We start from the raw sequence: 26,525 nt of genomic DNA on the forward strand, positions 1-26,525 counted from the left end.
CTCTCCTCGGGCCCGTTTCTTTCAACTGAAGGCTGCATGGTTGATCAGGCCTTTTTACACTCCCCGTGTCCAACAAAGCGCTCTTTTCAGCCGTTCTCTCTCAGCGTTATTTACAAGTACCACTTTCACAGCGACTCACGATCAAAAACGTAAAAACGCACCAGCGACCAGCCACTTAAATATAATTAAATATAAACATGGACGTGTGACACGTTCCTCTGCGATCGATAGACATTTTAAACAATCACGTACTTACATAGTTTCTCGACTATTCATATTGTATTTAATAATAACATAATGTAAATATAATATTATTATAGAATTGCATAGGACAATTCTCATAATGAGTCGTTGACATACATTCGTCCTTTTTTTATTTATCTTATTAATTTTATATTATAATATATAATATAATACAACGTAATAATATTAAAGTACGTGTTCCTCGAAGATCATCGAGCTAAGTTCAGAAGCAAAACGTTTAATCTTATCTGTTAATATCTGAACGATTACATGGAAGGGAATACCATCGTTCCAGATTTTCTACGCGTATCGTTTCGACCCGATTTAAAGCTTTCGTTAATTGCTCGTACGCCAAACTGTCGTTAATTAGCAGAGCTCGTCGCGTTCCTACGACGGAACGTCGACGAAAGGCGGTTGAATTCCTCCTCGGGGAGGCATCCGCGCCTCTTTATCTTTATCGCGGTATTTAGAAGTGGAGGCGTCGAGTGTCGCCCTGCTATGTATAACTGGTTACTCTAAGAGGCCATTTAAACGTCTGAAAAAAACGTACGCACGCACCAGGGAACGTGAAGAATTCCCTCTCGAAGAAAGGAGAAGACATCGCTTTTTGCACTTCGTTTCCTATTACTTTCCTCGAATTTCTTAATAAGCAATTTCGCGCTGTCAATCCTTTCACAAATATAATTTAACGCTAGAGTCGTTGAAAGATGAAAGGTATTTGGAAAACAGATTTATTCATACGCTTTGCCAAAAATTCATACCGGAGATTGCGTAAAATTTCGATAGGAGATTAACAATTTGTTAATTTGTCGATTTATATTAACTTTCCGAACTTTGAGTACTAACGTTCGATCTCCGAGCTTTGGCTATTAATCTTAAATTTCCGTGAAAAAGGAAATTTCGATAGAAAACTTATTAAAAAGACGATTATTATATTTTACTAAAATCAATTTATTTCTTTCCTACAGCATCGCTTTCAAGTAGCATGCAAATGTTCCCACCGGTCATATCGGCAATATTTTATTAAATTAATGTTCAATAAAGGCTGCACTCTCTATAAACGTGAATATATTTTCACATTACTCACGCGCGTGACTCTAATTACAGTGAAAAATAATTTCCACCGCCTATGAAAAGGTTAATTCCATTTCTTTGAAAGTAAACGTTAACGTGGTTTAAACGCGTTGGAAATTGGGAGCGAGTCGATCGATCGATCGACCGATCGATAAAATTAGCAAATCTTCGAGGAACAGGCCAATAGGGAAGAGAGCAAACTGAATTATAGGAGATTTACGATTCCAAGTAGCCAACGAAGGCTTCTCGAATCGTGTCAGGCGCGGATCGGAAGTCGGTCGAGCGGTGCTGGTCGCTGGCGTGCATCCGGCAACGTGTGTCTCACGAGGATCCACCATACATATATATATATATATATATATATATATATATATATATATATATATATATACACACTCATATATATATATACATATCCATAATACACCTACGTATTAACCTGCTATTCGACTACATTCCTTAAACTCACTTCATCAACATATACATATATATGTATATATACATATATATATATTTGCATATTTTTATATACACAGTATCAATCATACAGAAGTCTCTATGTAATTAAAAGAAGAAAGAAAAGAGAAAAGAAAGTATACGTAAGAAGCAAGGCGAGAGTTAAACAGTACGACGAATATAATATTATACTATATAACGATACGTTGATCAAGGAGGATGGAACGAAAAACTGACGAAGAAAAACAAGTGAGAAGAAATATACAATAGAAGAAACAAGAAAAAGGAGGACGAAATGGTCGTAATTGGGAAACAAAAGACGAATAGATATATGATAATAAGTAAGAAACAGAAAATGCAAAAAAGATATGCTTGGTAAAATGGTTTGTTCAAGTACCTCAGCGAGCGAGGTCACGCCGCCTAGAGCTGACTCTCTGTTCGTTCGGTTCGTTCAGGAGGAGACGTAACACGATTGGTAGTAGTAGTGGTAGTAGTAGTGGTAGTAGCGGTAGTAGTAGTAGTGGTAGACGATAGCGGTAGTAGTCGATAGTAGCTGACAGTGGTAGATAGCTGATTCGGTACTGGTAGTGGTAGTAACGTGTACGTATACGCGGCGTAGGGCGCTGGGTCGGCGATCGGCTTGCTCTAACTTGACGGCAGTAAGCAACACGAGAAATAATGTTACACACTTCAAGATCACATATGAAAAGAAAGAATGAATTTTTTTTCTAACTTTTTTCTTTTTTTTTTTTATTCGTTCATTTTTACTTTCTTAAGGGACTAGGGTATTAATTGCATCTATCGTAACTTCTAAGCACGTTACAAGTCTTTCTTTTCGACCCTCTTTTACATTTGACTTTGACGACCCTTTCTTTTTTCTCATGGTACCCTCTTTTATCTTAAAATTTCGTTCTTACTTTCTATTTCTCTGTGTCTTTTGTAGAATTGCGGTGAGAGCAGGGGTGGGTTCAACTCCTTTTTTCGTATTTTCTTCTTCCGCTCGACATTTCTTTCTTTCTCTACGTATCGGGACAGATGGCGCCGATAATGTGTTCGATCGTTTTACTGATACTTTCACGGCATAGAACGTATGCATGGCTACATCTGCGTATATATTTATATATACACATACATATGTACATATATATGTGTGTATACATACATACACAGCAAAAAGAAAAAATTACGACGGAAAGACAACGCGACAAAACGCGGGGGTTAATTTCTTAATCGTTTCCCAGTACTAACGAAAGCAGTGGAAGAACTGGCCGGAGTTTTTGGTTGGTTACCGAGGGCCAAAACGGCAAAAGGACGTCGACGAGGAAGGGTCGTCGAGGGACAAAAGATCGTTCTCTCCTGGCTCGTTTCGATCGTTTCGCCTCGACCCTCTCTCTCTCCACCCCTTTACCATCCCTTTGCCACCCCATCAGCTCTCTTTTTCCGCTCTTTCTTCTCTCTTTCTCATTCTTCACGGTTTTTAATTTCCGTCTACGATACGCCCTTGTGCCCGCTCCGCTGCCTTTTTTCTCTTCTTCTTTCATTCTTTCCCTCTTTCTCTTTTGTCCTCTTTTCCTTTCCACTTTCTTTTTTTTTTGCCTTTTATTTTAATCCGGCTTGTTCTTACCGCATCGACTTCGACGGGTGGGGGAGGGGAGGCAACACACAGTGTATATACGGGTGTGTGCCCCTCCGCGAACCCTTCCTCTCCTTTTTTCCACGCGCACACGCCTCTCCCCCTGCCCCCCACCCACCCAACCTCCCTCGATCCTCTGCATTTACTTGTTTATTCACTTATTTTCTTTGTTTCCTTTCTAACCCTGCGCGAAATTCGAATTGGTCTTGGCTTTTTAATATAATTGGTCGTTCAAAGGAGAAAGGATTCGGTGGACACTGGTGATATCGAGGGTAGGGAAAAATTCAGTGAAAGGAGGCTCTTCGATTCTCGAGGACCCGGTCTCCTCGTTCTTATCTTAAATCTTTCCCTATTAACCAAGCCGAAACTTGGTATTCCTTTTCTCCTATATCCTAACCAACATAGAGTCGTACCCTGCTTTTCTTTATATTTTCTTTTGTTATAATTGATCGTTTTATAATCTGGACGATTCGCCACCTACGGCTTACCTTGCGAAGCTCTTGAACGCCGCGGACTGCGGATTTATGCAGAGCGGCACGCGCGACGTGTTCAGCTGTTCCGCTATAAATTTGTGCATTTCCTCTGAAACAGACAACGTCGGATCGTCGAGTGAATTCTGGGTTCTGTATCTCGACAGTCCTGGAAATTAGGAAGGCGAATACGAAGGTGGATCGAAGCGGTCTAGGTTCTCGTTTCGCTCAAGGGACAACGTCGTTGCTCGCGAACCTTTCAGGGTGTACAATCGATGGGAATCGTCGATCGAACATTTTACGCTTTATTGCGCGTTGTCACGCGCACAGTTTGCTCGTGCTGCGACACGTGCCTGGAAATATCTCGTTGGCGAATGATGATATCGATGAATCGAGCAGTCGAAAATGCGAACGATGTATGCACGCGAAGAAGAGATAGAAGCTTCATTTAGTTCTTCAACTCCTCAATTCGATAGAAGAAGAGGCAGAATTTAATGGACACGCTTTTATAGCTTTCTCAGTTACTTTTCTTTCCGTATTCGTGGTCCTATAGAAGTTTATGAAAGTTCTTTCCCAGTTCTACATCAACTTACAATTGCAATTTTTCTGAAACGATTCGATTTATCGAAAATTTGTTCTTACATTTACGTTTCTGTAGGACATATCCGACCTTCTTTGCAATTACAAAATATTCTTCGCAATAGAATTCTCAGTCTACGATATGTCTCTAAATGTTCTATACATGCACGACTACAATTAGGATAATACGACGAACATAAATAATACTCAACCAGCTCTTCGTGTGAGGACGATAATAAAAAATAAAATACAAAATTACAAACTTTCCAGAAAGCGTTCTGGCATCCGACCATCGAGAACTTCTTTGTTCGTAGCTATACGATTCGCGCGTTTCGTCTTACGACACCTTTCTTGGACACGTGCAGCCGTCCGCGACTGTTCCAGTCGGAACAACTCGACAAACGCGATTACTCGTTACGAGCATCGCATGCCTGTCGTATGACAAACTCGAATGCGAAATCAAACGCGTTAGACGCGCCGTCTATGATAATTGTACGAGTTTATTATGTGGCGCGAGCTCAATAGGCGTAATTTAATGCGAATTCGTGCCTCTGTTGGCGTTTATAGATCGAACAAAGACGCTATATTTAAAAAAATGTACGGTAGCATGTATCCAAGCGGGAATTTTTTACGGGACCATATAAAACTAATATACAATTGTACGTTTTATTCTACGTACGTATTACGAAGATGAAATTTATAAAAATGCAAGATTACGAAAAATCTAGGAGATTTTTAAACGAGGCAAAGAGGAGACCCCCTTTTCATGGATTTAAAATTCGATGGAATGTGAAAATTGCTCGTAAAGCTATAGAACAATTTACAGATTAAAAAGATTTGAAAATTCACAAAAGAAATTTGATCTCGTGTATTGTATATCTATCTAAACACGACAAAGATGAAGCATATTTCTAACAAACTTAAACAGAAAAGAAGTTTTATAGAACGGCCGAGTATAAAGGATATTTTTCATCGATGCAAGTACGATAAAGATAAATACGTATACCTCTAACCAATTTGAACGTCAATTCCGAGTTTAATTTCATATTACAAGCTCGCTAGAAGATTTCTGAATACAAATTACTCGTACTATATCATTTTCCATCCGACAGCATGTTAAGACGATAAATGCAAATGGCAACACGTAGAATAATAGAAAGACTCATAAAGTAAGAGATTAAGGAGAAATTTAAATATTAAATATCTTTGAATATCAGAGTTTTAAGCACCCTAAGACATCTGGAAAATAAGTTTCTCGAAGGGGATACACAATTCACGCCGAAGTAGCCCCTTCAGTCAGCCTAACGAACGAATGGCGTGCAATTTTTAACCACGATATTAGACCCAGTTTCTCCGACGATTACTTTGGAAGAAAGTCGGCTGCGATAACTAGTCGGACCCCCACTGATAAACGATGATTTATCGCGGTCGTATTCGCGAACGCACGCAACAGTCTATCGCATCGTTGTTCCGCGTACGGTTCCAGCCACGTGTCCAAGACGTTTACTATTAATAATCCAGCGTGAGTCACACCGATGCATTTTTCTCTCCAGCTGAAAACCCGCGATTAATACGGTGTCGTGTCGCGCGAGCTGCTCGGAAAATCCACCCTTTCGATAATAATTCTTCGCTCGTTTCCGCGCTTTATTAGCAATCGTTGAGAGTACCTCGTTATCGGACCACGAATACGGTTATCAGTTATACGAGTCACTATAGCGCAAAATTAAATCGATATGGTCGATAAAATACTACACTCACGTAACTATTGCTACTAATACAAGTTACTAGTATTCATAAATTCGGTGATCATACAATACGTAGAAAGGAATTGCAAATAACTTTTTCTTATTCATTATCTAATTTAAACACGACGCGTGAATCCGAAGTGAAAGCTGAATCTGACACTAAAAACTACAACCCTAAAAATGAGCGTACGAGAGCGTCGAGTAATTTGGAACGTTGGTTCGATGGGTGGGTACAACTGTCTGAAAATCGTGGAATTCTATGCCGTGGAAAATTCACGAGCTTCGTGGGTTACGATACGGTTTATTAGCACCCTTCGAGAAATCGATTCGCGTTATTGAATCTCTGTTGCCCTGCGGCGCAAAGTTTCTTCGCTCGATGTTGGTCCAAAGTTGCTGAACGGTGGGAAAATAAATTTGTTTTTCTGTTTTACGGAGGAGCTTGGTATCGAGAGTTTTAGGTGGCTATTCGTTCCGATTTTCTAGTTTACTTCGATGGCGATAGGGAACGTCTTAGATAGTTGGCGAAAGATCTCTATAAAATCATCGTCGAGCGAAGAAACAGACCTCAGAGCTGGTAGAGTAGGGCACACTTTTTTCTAGAAAATATCAAAATAGCGACCATGAAAATCTACTTTCAGCGATATTCTCCGCCAAAATCGGACAATATCCTGTCTACCAATTGTTCCTGGCGTGGCAGCTTTTCGACTATATCCCTCAGATATTCTGTCTCGCGAATCCGATATAATCTAGGTCGCTCTTCTTATGTTCGATCATGTTCTGATTTTCGTGTTCCACCGAACTACGATCTTTCATCTGTTATTATAAAAAATCATCATTCGCCAATCGATATATTTCCAGGGGGAAGCTTCATATATCGTATTCAACGACAAAATCAGCATGAAAAGAAAATTATATTCGTTAGAATCATTAGGTTGGTGTATATGAAATTTTCTCTTCCATATTCAAATTTTAATTGTACGTAGTCTCTACAAAATATCATACATAGTTAATGAAATTAGATAAAGAAACATCACACATTTAATAAAAATGTTCATGCGCCTCGATTTCTATCATAAAGCTTCTTAACACACCGAGTAAACATAATCCATATCAAATGTCTTTTCTCTGATTCCATATCTTAATAGGAAAATTTAACGCTATCGACCTGTCAAATTCGAACTTGTAAGAAACGAAACTTCGTACACGCCAACCTAATAAACTCCGGCTTAAGCTTAACGTGAAATCTGTGTAAAAATCATTCGATATCAAAGTATCGTTTTTTAAAGTACACGTTCTTCGATCTGTACGATTCTTACCTTTCACCTGCTGCACGGTGGTGAGCTTCCGTTCCCAGAGATCGTCGAACGGATGAGACGTGGCCGGCTCGAAGTCCCCCGTGTACTGTCTCAAGCCACCGCTGGTCGTGTAACAGCACGTGCACATGCACGAATGATATCTCAGTCTCCCCTCGTCCAGATAAGGATGCGCCAGTGCATCCACCACGGTGATCCTCTTGTCCTGCGAGAAGTTCGTGAACGGGGTCAACGAACGATCGATACACGACGCGAAGCCCGCCTCTCGAAAACGATCGATCTCGGCCGACTCCGGCTATTTACGGGGACAGTTAACCGTGTTAATCTCCCAAGAGGTAGGAAAAACCCGAGTTCCAACACGGTTAGGGACGAAAACGAATTTACAGCCACTGTTTGAACGGATTGCTCGACTGAGATCGCTAACTAATTACCGGTTAATCGTTAATAAGTTTGTACGTCATCGTTATTTCCAGATTAGGACACGTAGATTGGCTTTAGATTAGAAAAATGGGAATAATAGATTTTAGAAAAGAAGGAAGAGATTGTTCTTCGTTAACACTCGAACTACCACACCAGTCAAATTGAACGGTTTTACAATTTTATTTTAAAATTTCTACTTCGTTATATTTTTTTTCCGCAATGATGTAATTACTTTCGCAACGGTAACTAAAAGAATAATATAGTGAATTTTATTTTGTTTTTTATGTATTCAAACTGAAAATAATTTTGTATTATGGCTACTTATACCAATATATAACAGACAAAATGACAAGTACTTGTCAAAGTGTAAAAGGATTCTGTAATCTGTTTATCGAACCCCAATTAACCAGTTTCCTCGTTTCGTACAACTTCCCGCACGTTTTTCAAATCTTTACCGCGTATCATTCGATATGACGATATCAGTTATCAGGAAAATTCCGGATCGATCGCTAAATCGCTAGATGCTAACACTAGAAATACCACAGCAGCCAATATGAATGGTTCTACAATTTTATAAATGTATCAACCCTCGTTTAGGGATAATCGTCCCAGATGGATTAATAATACGAAAAATGTACTATATAACATGAAATTCCTTCCGTAAGAAAGTAATAAATCATTAAATACAAAAATATTCCATTATTACGTATTTTTTAAAAGCCCAGACATTTTGCCTGGTTTTGGTAGAAATAGCTTCGTGTTAACTATCGGTAGTTCTAGTGTTAAAGAAAGGGAGAATCTTTTCATTGATTTGAAAATATCTACGATATGGAAATTCCTCATCCGTTGACTTATTCGTTGTCGGATTACGGACCTTTATTAGCGAATTTACCGTTATGGACTCGACCAAAGAAATAGAATAATGTTTGCGCGAAAACAAAACTTTACGTTAGTAAATCCCTTGTCCTTAGTTTCAGTTCTTTTGTTAATTCACCCTTCTCACTTTAAAACACGCTCTACATAACAAAGTCCTTGGCGAATCCAAACTAAGAACCTCAGAGTTAACATATTTTTTCTGCCGCCTTCAACTTTCATCTTTCTCCCCCGTCGTTTCTTTCCATTCGAGAAACTTCCGATTCTAACGAAGCCTCGACGAAACCAAGCTTCCCTGTTGTTTCTTAAACAACGACGATCTAAAATTACGGAAAAGTATCGGAGCAACGCAGTAGAAAGAACGAAAATCCACGAAAAGTTTCGCAAATGGTAATAGCCCCGCAGTTTTAGTTTTACGAACGATGAATCAACGGTTTCACGAGAGGAACGGTTTTAACGCCTTCTGAAAGCTACGTTGGAACTTCATCTCGATTATTCATGCCGCCATTTTATTCTCTGTTTGTTACTGAAAATGGCCACTCGAGTGGCCATTATTCAACCCGTTCTGAGCGCTTGATGTCTTAACATCCATCGCGTTAAAACGATCGTATGGTTTTACAGAAGTTAAGCGTGTCGTACGAACGATCGAAACGTAAACGAGAGTTCGAGGACGAGATTCAGGAAAGTAGGCTGCGTTGGCGTATTCCCGTGCTTTAATAACTACTCGACAACCTACAAAGACGGTTCCGATCTCGTTCGGACGAAGCCAATAACTGCCGAGACTGTGGCGTGTTGGTTTTACCGAAATCCTGACGAATGTGGCGGCTGTCCGTTGTAAAAGCCACGTGTTTCGATCTACACTCTGGTTCACAAGTATTTTTAATATTCTACATTGCGCGAAATTGACAATGTTTTCGCATCCGCCTAAAGAAAGTGAGATAAAGTTGAAAAGCGATCGGTAATTTTTATCTCGTTCGACAATTATACAATACACGTTTTTAGCGTGTGTGAGAACATCGAGTATGGTAAAACGCTTATGAACCGGAGTGTACACGATTTCTTCTGACTTTTTCGTTTCTTCTCTTTTCGCGTCTCTCCTCCTTTTTAAGCTGGACAGTCGACAGTAAAGATTTTATCTCGACTTTCGTATTATACAAACACGATGTCCGCGAGAATTTTACTATATCGCGAAATATTTTTTATGAACTGCCACGCGAAACTTTCCACGGTCTTTTGTTCTTCGACATTTTTCCGTTTCTTATTTTGTTAATTGAAAAGGTTGGGTGTAATTCGTTCGACGTACAGTTTCGTGAACCGTTGGAAGTTTCTCGAATGGAACGATGACGGAGTTCGATGACTTATCGCGTCGCCACGGATGTTGATAAGGGCACATCCTCGCTCGCAACTTGCACGTCTCTCTTGGTAAACATAACTACGAGTTTCAGAGTCGATCTATCATGCAGCATGGTAGTAGCTAGAATAGTTGTTGCAAAGAAGTTGACCAACTTTCGCAGTTCCTCGCCCAAGTTTCTTCGCAACCGGTATATCGATTATCATTTTTAACGACAGATTCATTCGTTTGAAGAAAGTCCGTCGTATTTATCGAGTACAAGTGTTAGCAAAATGTACTTGCAACTTCCAGTCGTGTTTAGTGCTGTTTCCTTATAAAGTTGTACACCTATACGAGCAAGCTTTATACTTGATATATTCTATGCTCGAAATTTCAATCATATAAATTGCAATCCTATAAAGTCGGCATATTATATCGTAACGATAGCTGAGCGTGATGAAACTTACGGGATCGAAGACTAGCATCTGGCACAGCAAATGAACAGCCTCGTGCGTCGCCTGGCTGCTAAGGGTGTAGAGGGCCGTCAACGAGGGTGGCTTTGGTGCGCGCCTCAGCATGTGAGATCTCGCACCCTCGCACGCGAACCTCATGTCCTCGAGGGTCGGCGTGCCCAGCAATTCTGTGATCAGTTCCAGCTGCAAAGCGAATGAAAATGTTGTCGATTTTAGAACCTGGTCTTCTCCTTCCTTCGTCACTTTCACTCCGGCCACAGAAACTTTGCACGTATCGAGAGAAAATAAATCGTTATACTCGGAGAAGAGGCAAGATTCTCCCGCCATTTGTCGTCGTAGAACTTTGTCGATGATGGTTGTTGTTGCATGAACATACTTCTACCTGACAGATGACTGCATTTTCGTAGAGTTTCGTCGCAAAGTACAATAGTAAAGGATCGAGAAAATTGCAATTATTGCTTGCGTTATGAAATTAACTTATTCGCATAAAATTACAAGAGAAATTGGTGATTCGTCGGCGAATTTAAAACGTACACTTGTGACACGGATATTTGCGTGTATTTGTATGAGAAATGCGCCCAATTTTCAAATGAAATGTCATCGAAGGAAACGAAATTCGCTAATTGATGGTTAAAGGACTAACCTGTTGCACAGGACTCTGTGCCTGAAAAAGTATCCGCCGACGAAGGAGCTCGCCAAAAATGCAACCGACACTCCAAACGTCCACGGCTGCGGTATAGTGTCGCGCTCCCATCAGGATTTCCGGTGCACGATAATACTGCGTCACCACTTCCTGCGTCATGTGCTTGTTCTGATCGGGTTCTTCCACTCGGGCCAAACCGAAATCGCAGATCTGCTCGCGAATAAGATTGATAATTTTGTCGTTATTAATTCCGTAGAAAGATCGATGGTTTCCCTTATTTTCTCGTTTATTATCTTTTTTACGTTGATAGCGAAGAAGTTTGGAAGATTTAGCCAGCTTAATCACTTTGTTTCGGTTAGTTCACTTACCTTTAGTACGCAATTGCTATTCACGAGTAAGTTCCCTGGTTTTATGTCCCTGTGCAGGATTCTGGCTGAATGAAGGTATTTGAGGCCTGAAACAAAAACGGATTATACTTAGAACGAGAATTCGACAATTCTTAAGTTCGCGAGTTTTTAAGTTCTTTAAGTTCGCAGGTTGCCAAATCTTAAACTTTCTACTCTCGTGGATTTGAAAATTCAGACATTTTGTAAACTTCCAGATCGTTAAATCGTGAAACTTTTGAACTTCTACTTCTGAATCATAAGTCCAGAAATTGTTCAATTCTCAGATCCACGAGTTTCGAAGTTCCTGCATTCTTAGATTCTTACACTTCCTAAATCTCTAAACTCCCAGATCTCAAATTTTGAATCTCCTAACTTTCTGAATTTCCAGTCACTCAGAAGCTCTACAATGCCTAAACGAAGAAGTTAAAAAATTCATAAATCTGTAGATTCACAGATCTTAAAATTATGACGTTTCCGTGGTTCTTAATTCTCAAACTTGTAACTGTCAACATGCCAAATTCCCAACTTGCCAAACAACAAACCGATATTTCAAAATGTCGTATTTCGCAACTTTCCAAATTAAATTTCCAATTTCCTAAATCCTCGAACCCCTAAAGTCTAAAGTAGGAACCGCCTCTCTCTATATATTTCGAATCCTGTACCGAATTCCTCGCAGCGCGGTAACCAAGCCACGTTCCAAGACAATCAAACTTTCCGACGAGCCATTATCGTTCTAAAACCTGAAAAGACACGGATGTTTCTCATCGAGGAGGCGAAACGCGCGACCTCGATTTTCACAAAATTCCTGCGCCAGGTCGTTAGAGCCTCTTCACTCGACTCGACAAATGCGCATACATTCACCGCAGATTATCCACCGAACATATCCTCGTGACATACCAATCCGTAAAATCAAACTATTTCCTACTTTCATAGCAAACGTCGTATTTCTTACGTCTGGTTATTATCGGTGTATAATATGAGACAAAACAATTATTATAGTAATATCGAGAATCTGTCCCCTTGTGGCATAAAATTTCGAGTAAGAGAGATGCGCGGTTCTAAAATTTCAAAGTTTCTCTATTCCGGCTGGTCAATTTTCTAACGTATTAGGTTGTCCGAAAAGTTTCTTTCGTTTCATAAGCTGATAATAGATGAGCGATAATAGATGAATAATAATAGATAAGTGATAATAGATAAATGTTGAAAGCAAATAAAACGTCTACGATATCGACCATGCCCAAGTTTACACCAAGAACGTGTTTATTACAGGTTTAATCAAATTACAATTTCTGTTTTATATTATTTTATTGAATTAGGTATGATCGATTTCGTTCCATTTCTATTATTATGTTCGTGCATAATTCAATAAACTAATATAAAACAAAAAACATTGTACTATTTCCTTATACAACGAAAGAAACTTTTCGGACAATCTAATATAAATTACTTTAAGAGATGCTACCAGCGAAGAATGTACAGCAATTCCATTTCAGGAATTTGTATTTATAAATTCTAGAAACGCGATCCCGATAATTTTCGTAAATGTTCAATTTTGTATTCTGCATCCAGCTTGAAAATTTTAGTTGGTAAAGGAAACGACATATCGTGCGTAGCAATTTAACAATTAGCGATGTGAATGCTATAATGAATGAAATGATATGGAAATGTTTTTTGTAGCCACGGTACTTTTAAATTTACCGGATAAACGATAGCGGTATGAGTACAGAGTCGCGCTGATGGTTCATGGAAACAGGATTATTAACATTTTATTGAACGGAACAAGTGGGACGGTGGGTCGCGTCCCCTAAGTGCTCGTCATCGACGACAAATTGCATCGAATCGCGAAACGTCCTTCGTCGATGGTAATTTCGCACGGTGCGCGCGCCGAAAACCTGTTTTAAATTGAAATCCGGATCGAACAAGAAACCTGTCCTTATTATCAGCGAGAAAAAGGAGAAAAGAAAAAGGATCTTGCGAGGATTCTTCTTCCGACATTTTTATATTCCAGTTTGCTCCGTCTTCTTTCTACCTTAATTTAATCGACTCTGAAAATTAACCCGTGAACGTATAAATTATTCTTCGGTTTGTTAGTATAAAATAATTCAATCTTCCTCGTAATCGCAAAAAGAGCGCAATCAGGTACAAAAATAGATACGAAGTTTAAAGGATGCTCTTATAACACAAAAAATTACATTGGACACTCTGTTTATTTCCTGCGAACGCGATTTCTCTTCCTTCGCTTCTATTTTATTTTAATTCGTGAAAGTACCTCTTAAATTTCCTACTATTTTTTTATTAAAACACTCCGTCCACATACCTCGGCATAAAATATCTCCAATCTACGAAGATAAATGGTCAAACCAAATAAAACGTCTACGATATCGAGCATGTCCAAGTTTACACCAAGAACGTGTTTATTACAGGTTTAATCAAATTACAAAAGAAAAAAAAAAAAAAAGAAAAATCAATTTTCATTCCTCGCTATAATATACACCAAACGGAACTTTAAACAACTGATTTTCTAGAAGTCAACCATTAACATTACGTTCATCGTATTCGTATATTAAAATCAACGCTGCTCGAATTCGCATTCTCACCCTCGTTCGCCATTCTTGGTTCCCCTTAGTCGCGAAACCGCGAGGCGAAACGATATGTGTTCAAGGCAGCAACGGGGCTGGGGGTTTGTTATACATAAGCTGGTACGGGGGATTGAAATGGGGGCGCGAGTTGAATACAGGACAGATTACCGGGCCACCCCTCGGAGGGTTTACGAAAAGGGGTGGCAGCTTGACTAACGGACGTCGAGTGTCGCGGAGCTGTGGATAAACGCTCGTGTAATCCCTTCCAAATGGACACGCGTGTCGCTTGCCAAACATTTCATCTCGAGTAACCGTTTCATGGGAGTAATAATTATTTCATTGTCGTTCCGTGGAATATTATTCAATTTCACGGCGGTAGAATATTATTGAATTCCTTTCTCGAGAAGGAGATGGGTGGAATTTTTGTTTAATAGGAATAATTTTAGTTTCTAAATGGAGTTTCGTACTTACTGGCTTCCGCGTTTTCCATTATATCTTTTGTCCGATCGTCTGATATAATATATTATTAGTGAGATTTATTTATTCGGAATTATTCAGACAAGTGGATCCTTCATGAAGTTCAGTTACGATTAATTACGATTTTATGCGTGGCTTTCACGAATACAATTGTACGTATTGTTAAATATTAAATTAAACTTATTAAGAGTATTTAGAGGGAAGGTTATACTCGTAGAAAACAAGCAACTAGTAGTACCTTCGTTTTAATAAAATCCTAGTTTAGTAAAGTCCAATTAGCTTGAAAACTCGCAGAAAATATAAAATGGCCCGTTAAAATCTACTTTTAAAATTCAATTAGCTTTCCGCGTGTAACGGTACATATCCGAGAAGGAATTCCTTATTTAATGCTTCGTACTTAAAAATACTACTAGATTAAACTTAAAATTTAAAGCACAATTTGTCTTACGTACGAAGTTACTTACGAACTACTTAACACGTACGTTTTGCGCGGTAGACTTTAAAAACCAACTTAAACAGTTGGTTCCTTCTTAAAAGAAGAAACATTGATCAACCGTATTTCTTCCTCGCGTAAAATTATGAATGCAATTACAAAGGGATCAAAGATCAAACTTTCCAGAGAAAGCACAGCACGAGGAATGGAAAATTTTGGAAACGCGCGACGCTAAGCTAGTTATTAACACAGCATACTCGTACCATCTACGTAGCGCGTTAAATGCGCACTGTGGAACGTTATTCGCGATATGTAATGCGCATTACGGCCACGGTACTGAACAGTGTCACTCCCTTTCGCGTAATTATTTCGTCGCCAGTTTCTCGTGCATCCCTTTCTTCCCTTCGCGATGCTCAGTCTCGACGCGACACTACCGTGGATGGAGACCGATCGAGCGAGAAACAGAGTCTTCATCGTCGTCGACAGGCGTGTAAAAACGTCAGCCTTTTCATTCTCGTATCCTGGCCGACGAGCGAGGAGCATCGAGGAAAAAAGCCACCTGACCGATGCGAGGGGGTGGAAAGAATCGCCGGAGAAAGGGTGAAGGAACGACGGAGGTGAAACGAAGGAGAGACCTGAAAACGGACAGCAACGAAGAGAGGTACAGTGATTAAGGGTAGGTTTCCCGTTGAAGGGTGAAGAGAGACAAGGAAGCGCACGAAGAAACAGGGTGGTTTTCGAAGAATCGAGAGTACAGTAACGCACGAAAGTATGCGAACACTCGTAGAAATATTTGATGAATACGCGCAATACAAAATATATAAATATAACTAGGTACGTAGGTTACGGAGAAGATTTTGAAATTTCATTAGAACTGCAACGAGGTTCGATTATTGCGATCGTACTGGTTACGTTTCAGACTAATGTGAAACCTGATCGCAAAAGTATCGAAATAGTCAAGACAATTATCAATCGTACCAATAAGCCTAAGTAATTTTTGTATAATTTTGATGTTTATTCTCTGTTGGATTATTTAACGTTTAAGATAGCTGTTCTTGTTGCAGATGAATGTTTTTACGAAACGTACGTTTGCGATAGATATTTTGAACTTCTATGTATGTATTTATGTTACATGTATTTTACATGTGTTTCAAATTTTATCGACACAGTGATCGTGACAGCGTGTTTCGTTACAGCGTTAATCAAATTTCCACGTGTTTTGTACTACGATACATGCACATCAAAAATTTCCTATGGTGAGAGTTGAAATGTTTTCGCGAGCCGCTGTAGAAGAGTATGGAGAAAAAGAAGGGGAAGACGAAGGGTGAAAGTCGGCGTGGAAGAGAAACAGGAATGACACAGTCGGGGGTGGTGAGGGCAAGGGAGTGACGAGGGGCTGCAATAAGAGCAGAAACATCGGTGCCAGATGAGTGTGCCGTGAGTCATGCCGCATTCAGACCTCGACTTTTCTCTCTCCGCAATAAAACTCGGTAATATTACCGGGGTAATCTGCCCCGTGGGTGCGTCCGGTTGCGAATTCACCCGCCGGTAATTAAAGTCTCTCTCTTGGTCCCATCTCTCTTTCCACCGCAGGACTTCGCACACCCTCGCACTAATAACTCGAGACGCGGGGTGGTTATCCTCGATGCACTTGTTCCGTCGATTCTACGAGCGAGGTAGGATTATTATCTGGGTTAGCCGAGCTTCGACGTCTTAAAATTCAACCTCCAGGCATACATAGAGTAATCAAATGTCGTTGTATATTATGCGACAGCATTAGCTTTTGATATAATAGCGAAGGAACGAGAAACTATCGTGCTCTTGAGGCTGAGCAAGAAAAAATGTTCTCATGAACGAGAAAACGAATGGATTTAAACCTTACGGTAAGATCGTTTGAGTCAACGAAAAGTTATTACGTAAGAACTAGTGAAATATATAACGAAATAACATCCATAAAGATTTCAATGAGTTGTCGATGATTTATCATAAGTCATGCATGTTCATCGTACCTCTCTGTTTCCGCACGTTCGTTTAGTTTATCGGTTGTATCGGCGCGTGTGAAAATAAATTTTTACGATAGTGGTTAACCACAAGGTGAATCGAATTTGCGCTTCGCGTGACTCGTTCGAATTCGCTGGTTATTCGCTTTTGAATCTTTTACACGGTGATTTTTAGACACCGCTTGTTTTACCACCAGTAGAATTTTTAGGTAGCAAACATGGCGGATTTTCGTGAATTTTGTTCGTTTCGATGTTTGTTTTATATTTAGCGGTTTCGACACAGTATAAATATGCATACTTTTGGCTGCGCGTTTTTCATTGCTCTAACGAAGGGAATTCATAGCGTGTACTGCTTTAGTTGGTAACGTTTGGAGTTCGATTATTGTCCAGCACACGATACAGTCGATGGTATAACGATATACGAGCCACTAGGAAGCCAAGCTGATCGCGATTCCACTTTTCATTCATTTCTTAATTTCATTGCGTATTTAATTCTCATTATTAAGATTTAATTCACATGGAACAAACGATACACTTGCATAAGTTGATTCGTCGAAAGAGATGAGATAAATGGTGATAAATTCTAAAATATACTTAAAAGACAGCGTTTATAACATCATCGGTTTTCTGTACTTTTCAATTTATGAAGGTGATTAATGTGGCTTCTGAACAATTCATATAGAAATCTTTTAACCCGCTGACGCTGTGATGGAGTATGATATACCACAATTATTAATCTTCCGTATTTTTCTCCTGCATCGCGCTTCTTTCTTTCAACAAGTATTTGTTCTTGCATATAGTAATTACGAGAGCAACTGATAGTTCATTCTAGGTGACAGAAGAAGCAACGATAAGATGCAAGGTTCGTATCATAAAAAAAAGAGGAAACTAACAAATTTGCCAAGATCGTGCAGCGGAGGAAATCCTTGACGATGGTTATAATGAAAATTGTCTTCTGCATTATGTAACTTTGACTATGTTCTTCCACCGGCCGCATTCATCGCACGTGTCTACGAAAATAAAACGTCCCAGGGTTTTCTACGAATATACAGGGTGTCACCTGTCAAGCGGCCGACGTGGCCTTACCTTTGCGGCTCGAGGACGCGTGCAACTATTGTTCGTATGAAAAAAAAACTTCGATTCAAAGGGAGATGCTCCGCGCCGGGATGAATTGTTCCGCAAATGCGGGTGTTACGAGCGGACTTTTAAGATTGACCTCGTCTCCTTTTCTTTTCTTTTTTTTTTTTGTCTTCAGAATATAAATGTCAAGGTATCTTTGTCTTATCTTTGTTATCGATAGACTGCGGATTTTTATGCATTTCTGAAAAATTTCAAAGGGCAAATGTGGAGAGAACACGCAAAGTTACATAAAATATGCAAAGTTTAACGCCTATTATAATGTTTAGTAGGTAAAACAAATTCCTGCTTGGGTTCCATTTTTTCATTTGCCTTTATAAATATATGAATTTGCACGAATATCCGTAGTCTAGCTATCGGGTTGAAGATTACAGCGCCGATATACGTACTTTTTTCTCTTTTCTACACGATTGAAGTTTCTTCTTTACATATTTCTTTCTTGGTATTTCTTTTTCTCCTCTGTTAATGCTGCGAGATGTTTTACGTTCGGACGTTACGTAACTTCGATTTGCGACGCTCTAGCAGACTGCATGCTTTCTATTTGCAGTGTCGTCTGGCGTATTCTCTTCTCATCGTCGGTGTAATAAAGAAGTCACGTTTAACGTTACTATCGAGTTTTAGTTTTCTTCGTCGTCCGAGTGATTCAGAAGGAACCTTGCGGAAGTATTTAATTCGACATAAAAGTTTTAATTAATATCCTTTTCGTCGATCCTGGTATTCTCTTTCATCGTAAGATTACAAAAAAAAAAAAAAAAAAAATGAAGTGCACATATCGTGCTTCCGTTTCGCATTTATTTACAAATTCATAGCACATTCAGCGTAATATGTTCCTAGAATCATCTTCTTAGATCAACCTCCTTTAGTGTACGTTCCAAATATTATCAAATGATTTACATATCCTTCGGTTCGATTAATCACCGTCTCCTCGAATTTCAATTAAATCCCAAATAGTTTCTACGAAATGACATTATAATTTTTTAAAATTCCAAAACGTTTCCCGTTACTCCGTCCGTCAATTTCTCCTAACGTATACTCCAAACATTATCGAACGACATAACGCAAAGTTTTCAAATCCCACTAAATCCTTACTAAATCGATGCTAAATTTTTTCAACCTGAAGTCCGTACTATAACGTCCATAGTACAAACTATTATATAGTGTATTATTATATAATTGCATTTATTATCGTAAACAAAAAAAAAAAAGAAACAAAAATGGGTAGAACTTTAAATAATCTCGTAAGAAAATCTAACGCTACTCTAAATAAATAAACAACGCAATTTCCCACTTTCGACTCGCTCCAGTCAGACCTGTTACCGGTGTTTTTCGTTTCATATCTCCACCGACAAAATTCTTTTTTCGCGATATGACGCGTCAAGCGTATCGTCGACGCGTAAGTCTATCGACTTTCACGCGTCACGCCGAATCGCTAACGTTTTAATTATCAGTCGCGTTACGTCCGAAGGACGCAGGATTCCGGCATTATGCGTGGCCGTTACATCCCGTGAGATAAATAACGGCGACGGATTAACGTAATAGAGTGATTAATCGGACGCGAGCACGTGCTCGACGCTGGATTAGAGCGTTTTACGCCAGGAACTTTACCGTGTGCTAGCTGGACAGCTCGGATCACCGCCGCGATGAAACCAGTTCTAATGGCTACACGGAAATTCCCAATCTCTGACGGGTTACCGATGAAACGTTGTTAGCTAGACACGCTCTGCTATTGGAAAATGGATCGCCCTGCTTTCGAAAATTGATATTGGTATAAGGAATTACGTGTCAAAGGAACGATACACCTGGCACTGTTTCGTCAATTATTGTTCCATGGTAGATTCGAGTCAATTTTAATTTATTCCATAGAGAATCATATAGGGTGTTTGTTTTCTTGTGATTTTTTTATTATTCAGATAGGAATTGGAATTTATAACTCGATTAGTAATCGTTCGTTTTTGCTCTTTTTGTTTCTTTCAAATATCTATTTTCTTGGATATTTCTCGTAATAAAATCTGGCTTCTTTGCGGTAGAGAGAATTTAAGATTTATTACAGTTGATTCGTATACAAGTAACTCGAAGTCTGGGAAATATTAATTATTACGAACGAATGATAAACTATTAAGACACTTCGTTTTGTTTCGTCGGTTATAGCTTGATCGATAATGACAATTTTAATGTATTCGTTAATTTTATCGATTCGAAAATTATCTACTCAAATTTGATGAAAATATGCACGTATAACTTCTCGTTTCAATTTTATGCCAGTATTTCTTAGAACATTTCAAACTCGCCTTGCTTATTAAAACAGAATTAAGATTGGCGCATAAAAATTGAAGGAGCGCGGCAAAAGCATCGCGGTGGAGTATGCGACTTTCGAGATACTATTTTCCCAAAAAGTTCATGGTTACGTGTAATAAATTTTTGTGAAAGAAATTCAGTCTCTTTTAAGAAAGCGCGTTTCTCTTATACAGTTGCGGTTTTGAGAAATGCGCGTTGAAAAATTTGTCGACCCTCCAGCACGGGTATTTATAGAGAGATATTTCTATCCGCGTGAAAATAGTATCTTCTACCTTATGCGAAGGTCGTCGACCTATTTGTTCCCGATTTCCCGACTTTAAACGACGCTTCCTCTCGAGCAGTCTCGTAAAACGTCTCCATTAATCGTGACTTAATCAAGTGGAAGGAACCTTCGGAAAACAAACGCATAAGTTTGTCGCCAGTCATCGACTAAGATTTACGTAGTCCTTGCCGCGAAAATATGGAATCTTTCCAAAGTTCAAATTGGTCGATCAACTTTTCCCTCGTTTTTATATCTTTCGTTTTTACAAGTCTCTTTTTAAATATTAATTTAATATCAAATATTCAGATTTCCATAGTTCTTTGTCAGAAAAATATGGAAATCTTCCAAACTTCGAGTTGAATAATTAACTTTTCGATAATTTCTCTTTTTACAGATACTGTACAGCGTTTATTTAGTCGATCTGGTAGTGTAGAAATTTGACTTGGTTTTACATAGTTTATAAACATAAAACAAAATTGGAACTAAACCAACGGCTGACTGGAACAGCACAGAGACACAAGATCGGTTCTTTCGATATGTCTTCTCTTTCTTTTTAAATATTCTATTTTTCTAAATATTCTTTCCATTGCACTACGTTTATCTATTCATTCGTTCGTTATTTCGTTCATTCCGCCATTCATTGTCGCTCTATTTTTTACTATCTTTTTTTTATTCTGAATTTTATTTCTTTTTTAAATTCACTGAGATATTAATGAAGATTCTCTTCTAATTTACATCGCATTCATTAAAGACCGATCCACGTTGAACGTTCCGAGAGCGAGACAAAAATGGAAATTTCAGGTTTCAGGTGGTTTCGAGGGAAAAGACCGCGGTTATCGGCCGCGCTGAAAATAATCTCGCGACAAACAGCTTCTCTCTTTGTTTACGATGTAATTCGGGCGACGCGACGCGGCGAGATTGCGCGCGAGTTTCAAAATTAACCGCAAGGTCAACGGAATCGACCATCGAGTGGCGATCTCCGTGCGACACGGTCGAGGCCAGTCTCCGACATCTCGAACCGCCATCATCGAGATTCCAACCTAATCGATTCCTCTTTTTAAATTGTCCTGTAACTCGTGCCACTCGAATCGTTCGAATAAAACGATCTTTTATATCTTTACACGTTATCAGAAATTTAGGAAGTTTTAAGTGTTCTTTTTTTATTTTCATTTAGCTTCAGTTTTTAATTTAGTTTAATTTAGTTCCTCGATTTAGAATCCTCGTCCTAGGAAGCTTTTACGCGTATAACGAGTATCGTATTTTTCACATAAAATATTCGCACAACTAATAATCCAGTTGAAACCATAAAACGTTCCAACAACTCTCCATTCGAAAACCAAGTAGCCTCCAAACCAAATCCTCGAATAGCAACTCTCAAACCCTGGGAATCTTTCAACCACCTCCGTTCAATTTATGATAACCAAAAAAAAAGAGCCTGCTTTTCAATACGCAATATATTCCCACCATCAAGACGACGAAACCGCAATTCCAATTCCACGACACAATTCTTCTAACTCGCTCATAAATATACGAATCTCGTCCACGACACGCCGCAAGTAGTTCAGTTGCTTGGTGCAATCTCGCGCGAGTTCCCGCTAACCTGTATATTTTTTCACACGCCATTCTTTTATTCCTTATTCTCGTTTCGTTCTGTTAAGGTATCCCTTGCATTTTTTACCATTGCTCGGCTGATGATCATCCACGACACACCACAAGAGTATTATAGTTCCTAGGAATGATTTCGCGTGAGTTCTCGATAACGGTTAGGAAGAGAAATCGAGACCAAGTGGGAATATAAGCGATGGAATACGTCACGCCAGGACGATTTTACGTCGGTCTGTGGCAGCGTTATCGGGTTCATCGCACCCGAAGAAGCCGGCTATGCGTGCCGTTCCCGCCGCTCGATTCCTCATTTCTCCTCTCCAGGGACGATGAGGTCGCCGCGGCTACCAGAGGCTAACGCAACAACCACGCGGGGATATATCGTACCGAAAGTCAAGGACGAAGGACCGGCCGGCTGGTGTATTAATTCCAAGGTCATCGGTGCCTTCGATCGTTCCTCCTACTCACGGCCACTCACAGCCGCCTCTGCTTCGACTATGCTCGATCGCGCGCGGAATACGTGTCCTCGAAGTCGCACCTGTTGTCGATCTCCTCTCCGCAGCTCATCTCTCGATCGATCTCCATTCGATTTTCCACGGTGAAGTTTGGCAGCAGGCGACAGCAGGTTGAAAGGGAACTTTAGCGTCTTAATACTTTTGCATAGGCGTTCCTTTTCATTTCGAGCTTTTCACCGTAGTCTGTTAATAAGAAGACACACACGCGATGATGAATCCAATGGATCTAGGCGACCTTTATTAAGAAATCCGGATTCTTGCGTGTAATTCCGTTTCTTCTATATCGAAGAAAAATAGGGAACAAGAGAATATTCTTCCCAACGTGTACTTTGTTGGAGAAAAATTGAAGGCGTCGAAAGTAGTTTAGAAGAAAGTTTGACTCTTGTATCGCGGGGAAATTTAATAGCAGAAAGGTAGAAATAAATTTGAACCTTGACACTTTGTTCTTGATTTATACGTGTTTCGCTTGGGGAATAAGTCAAAGAACAACTTGTCCGGTGCATTTTCTTTTCTCTGTTTAAGAACGACGGTGCTCTATTTAAAAAGCGTAGACGCTGAAGGAAATCAAAATGTCTACAAACCAACGCGGTTTCTTTCCTCCCTCTATTTAAATATTTCTCCCTCTAATTAGATATCTCGATTCACCTCTTCTTCGTTCGAATTGCAAGCGTTCACAGAGAAGTTTTGTTTTCTCGGGTACACAGATCGCAATGATTGCTTTGCATTTTTCTGTGGAAATTTGATACAACGTTTAAGAAAGTTGTAATTGTCGGAATTGCCAGAATATTTTTATTATATTATTATTTTATTACTTTATAGGATTATATTTATTTATCGGTATACCGTTTAAAGGAAGATGTAACAGATAGAATCGGTACGATATTCTTATTAGAATTCGTATAATGTTTAACCAAGTATGACGTAGCAGGTCCAATTGGTACGTTATTTCTGTTGTAGAATTGAAACAGACGATGAAAATTATTGTTTCGTTCTAATTAATTCTGAGCACTGTCACGATGATTTGTTTGCCTGTGATATTGATCAGAGCTATATGGCTTGGCGAGAGAGCGAGCCGAATTGTCGAGTCAACGTTGAATGCTAGTCAGAAATAGTTTTGAGGTTCTACGTGCATAGGCGGATATAGGTGGATAATAGAGATGATGGATATCCATTAATGAGAAGCATTAGTGAAATTGGAGAGCAGCATTTCGATAATTCAGGTTAAGTGTTCAGAGTCAAGCATATTATGTACTAGTAAGTCATTGATCGACTTTTAAATGCACAAAATGAGACGCGTCAACTAGAACTGCCTTACATAAAATCGACGACGAAACGGAAAGAAAATTTTTTAACGCGTTTATTCCTTTTATCCACTCTTAGTAGATATTCACTTAGTATTCCGTGTTATTAAATATGTAAATCGATTCCGTGACTTTTCCAACAAATTTTATTTACCTATATAATACAAATTTAATCGTAAAAGTAATTCTCACGATTAAAAGCAGCGAGAAGAAAAATTGCAGATAGCTATTCTTTGAAATATTTGAGAATAAGATAAGTTACTTCTATAAAGCTGATAAATTTGAAAGAACTGCATTAACTCGCTCATCTAATATCATAACAAAAAGTCCATACATTTTATACTGTAATAACAAAAAATTCTGATATCCTACGTTATATATACTACGATATTTCTCATATCCTACGTTATAACAATAAAAAGAAAACACCAAACTTCAACGAAAGGCGGAAAAATCGCGATCACGTTCGGTAGAATGGATGAGGTTGGAAGCTCGTTAGCTCCACGTCGACGTTGAAAGGCTCCATCGTTGACGCAGCTTCTTTTTGCCACCCGTTAATTACATTCTTGCCAAGGAAGGATATTTAATCGAACGCGTGAATTTCACCGCGGATGATTATATATTGGGACACTGAAGGGATGTAGGCCAGAAACCATAAATAGCGCGTCCTGTCGCAGCTGTCGATGCGGAGAACATAATGTTCGAGACATAAAGGTCGGAGACGTCGAACGTTTCCATCCCTCAGGGGAAAATTCAATTTTCAAACGTCCCGCGAGCTTGTTTCAATCCCAAAGGAACTATATCGTTGGTACGCGTAAGATTTTGCAGCGGGATTACGTCTGATTCGTTCGATTCGGCTGAGATTCATTTCGTTCATTCGCGAAACGGTACACTGATCTTGCAATTTTTTACTGAAATTTACAAAAAGTAACTCGTGTAGGATTGTTCGAAATTTTGAAGTTATCTAAATGTTTATAATTTGTACGATCACATTTTTAACTTTATGCATATTCGTCTTCCACTCCTCCGCAACTGACGTGTATTTGAATTACCACTCGAATAATCCAAATGCATTTAACGGTATTTTCAATGTTTCAGAACGATAATTTCAATGAAACCGAGCTAGTTATTTCTAAAACTCTGTTCACTGATATCCATTCGATCATCTTTTCTCTCGCAACATTTAACTCTCCTACTGTATGCAGAGTTTAATTTCACGAGAGAAGCCCCGAATGTTCTCGAAATAGGAGAGGAACATGGAAAAAAAGAAAATAATCGAAAGTTGATTCGAACGTGTTATCGAGTGTCGAACGAAACAGCGCGGTAGTATTATTTGCTGAATACGAATGCACACATATCAGATGGTCGAACAGAGCGGAATAAAGAGCAATCGCAGCGGAGAACGTGTCGAAGCACGTGGGATGTGATGAAAAAACAGAGAGAGAAAAAGAAAGAAGAAAAAATAGAAGTAAAAAGCGCCAATAAAACCGACTCGATCTATAAAAGTCGATTGGAACACGTGAACGCCAGCATAATTCAATGTTAACGCGTCCACGTGACCAAGCGTCATTCGCATTTATAATCCTCGATATTTATTCCTGTCGCTCGTTTAATTAACCTGCTAATGAAATTCAACTCTTTCTCATTTTGTTTCCCGCAAAAATATCTCCATGCACTTCTTATATAAATAATTGTTTAAAACGCGTACATTCAATGAAAATGATCGTAAAAATCGCCACTTTCAATCGAATTATATATACGAGTGATTCCGAAGAGAATGTTGTTCGGCTTTTCGATTAATTACGATCCTTTGTAATTATGCTTATGAAACGTGAATTTTGTATCTTTGACGCGTCGTGAAAAGGGCACATTGTCTGGAATACTTTGTTTTCGTTGATTACAGAATGCAATTGATTTTATAATATTTTAGTAAACTGATGAAATATAAATTACATGTAAATTCCGAAGTTTAATTTTATCGCTTTAAATTTGCCAGAATTTTTCAGACTTACTAAAGTTTCATATATTTTTACGGCTCGAGCGTTCAATTTCCTAATACACAATTAGTGTATCGCCTACGTTGTACTACGTATAGCATAGCAAAGTAAAGATTCTACGCAGACCAGTTTCCTTTCACAAATCCGAAACACTTTAAATTTAGTATGTCTTCGTCTGTTAAAGATTCTTTCGTGCGATCGTTGATTCGAACCACTTGCAAGTAGAATACTCTCGTCACAGATCGGACAGTCAGACACGTCCATAACTCTGTGCTACCTTCATCTTTCT

General features: G+C 39.1%; 1 protein-coding gene across 2 annotated transcripts in view; it reads right to left on the reverse strand.

Moving 5' to 3' along the window:
• nmo (serine/threonine-protein kinase nemo) overlaps positions 1–26,525 on the reverse strand; it is a 222,173-nt gene that overhangs the window by 9,373 nt on the left and 186,275 nt on the right. The window contains exons 5-10 of one of the 2 annotated variants that reach the window (XR_011173250.1): positions 11,621–11,706; positions 11,253–11,462; positions 10,604–10,792; positions 7,517–7,718; positions 3,895–3,988; positions 2,171–2,422 (exon numbers count right to left, since the gene is read on the reverse strand). Coding sequence is in view for 1 of the 2 variants with exons in the window: in XM_069114000.1 (XP_068970101.1) it covers positions 3,895–3,988; positions 7,517–7,718; positions 10,604–10,792; positions 11,253–11,462; positions 11,621–11,706 (781 nt within the window). In the remaining variant the exon portion in view is untranslated. The remainder of the gene's footprint in view (positions 1–2,170; positions 2,423–3,894; positions 3,989–7,516; positions 7,719–10,603; positions 10,793–11,252; positions 11,463–11,620; positions 11,707–26,525) is intronic. The other variant, XM_069114000.1, reaches the window with a different exon arrangement.

The sequence above is a fragment of the Bombus flavifrons genome, chromosome 5 (genome assembly GCF_040668555.2).
Source record: "Bombus flavifrons isolate JBK064 chromosome 5, iyBomFlav1_principal, whole genome shotgun sequence".
In the NCBI taxonomy this organism is placed as follows: Eukaryota; Metazoa; Arthropoda; class Insecta; order Hymenoptera; family Apidae; genus Bombus; species Bombus flavifrons.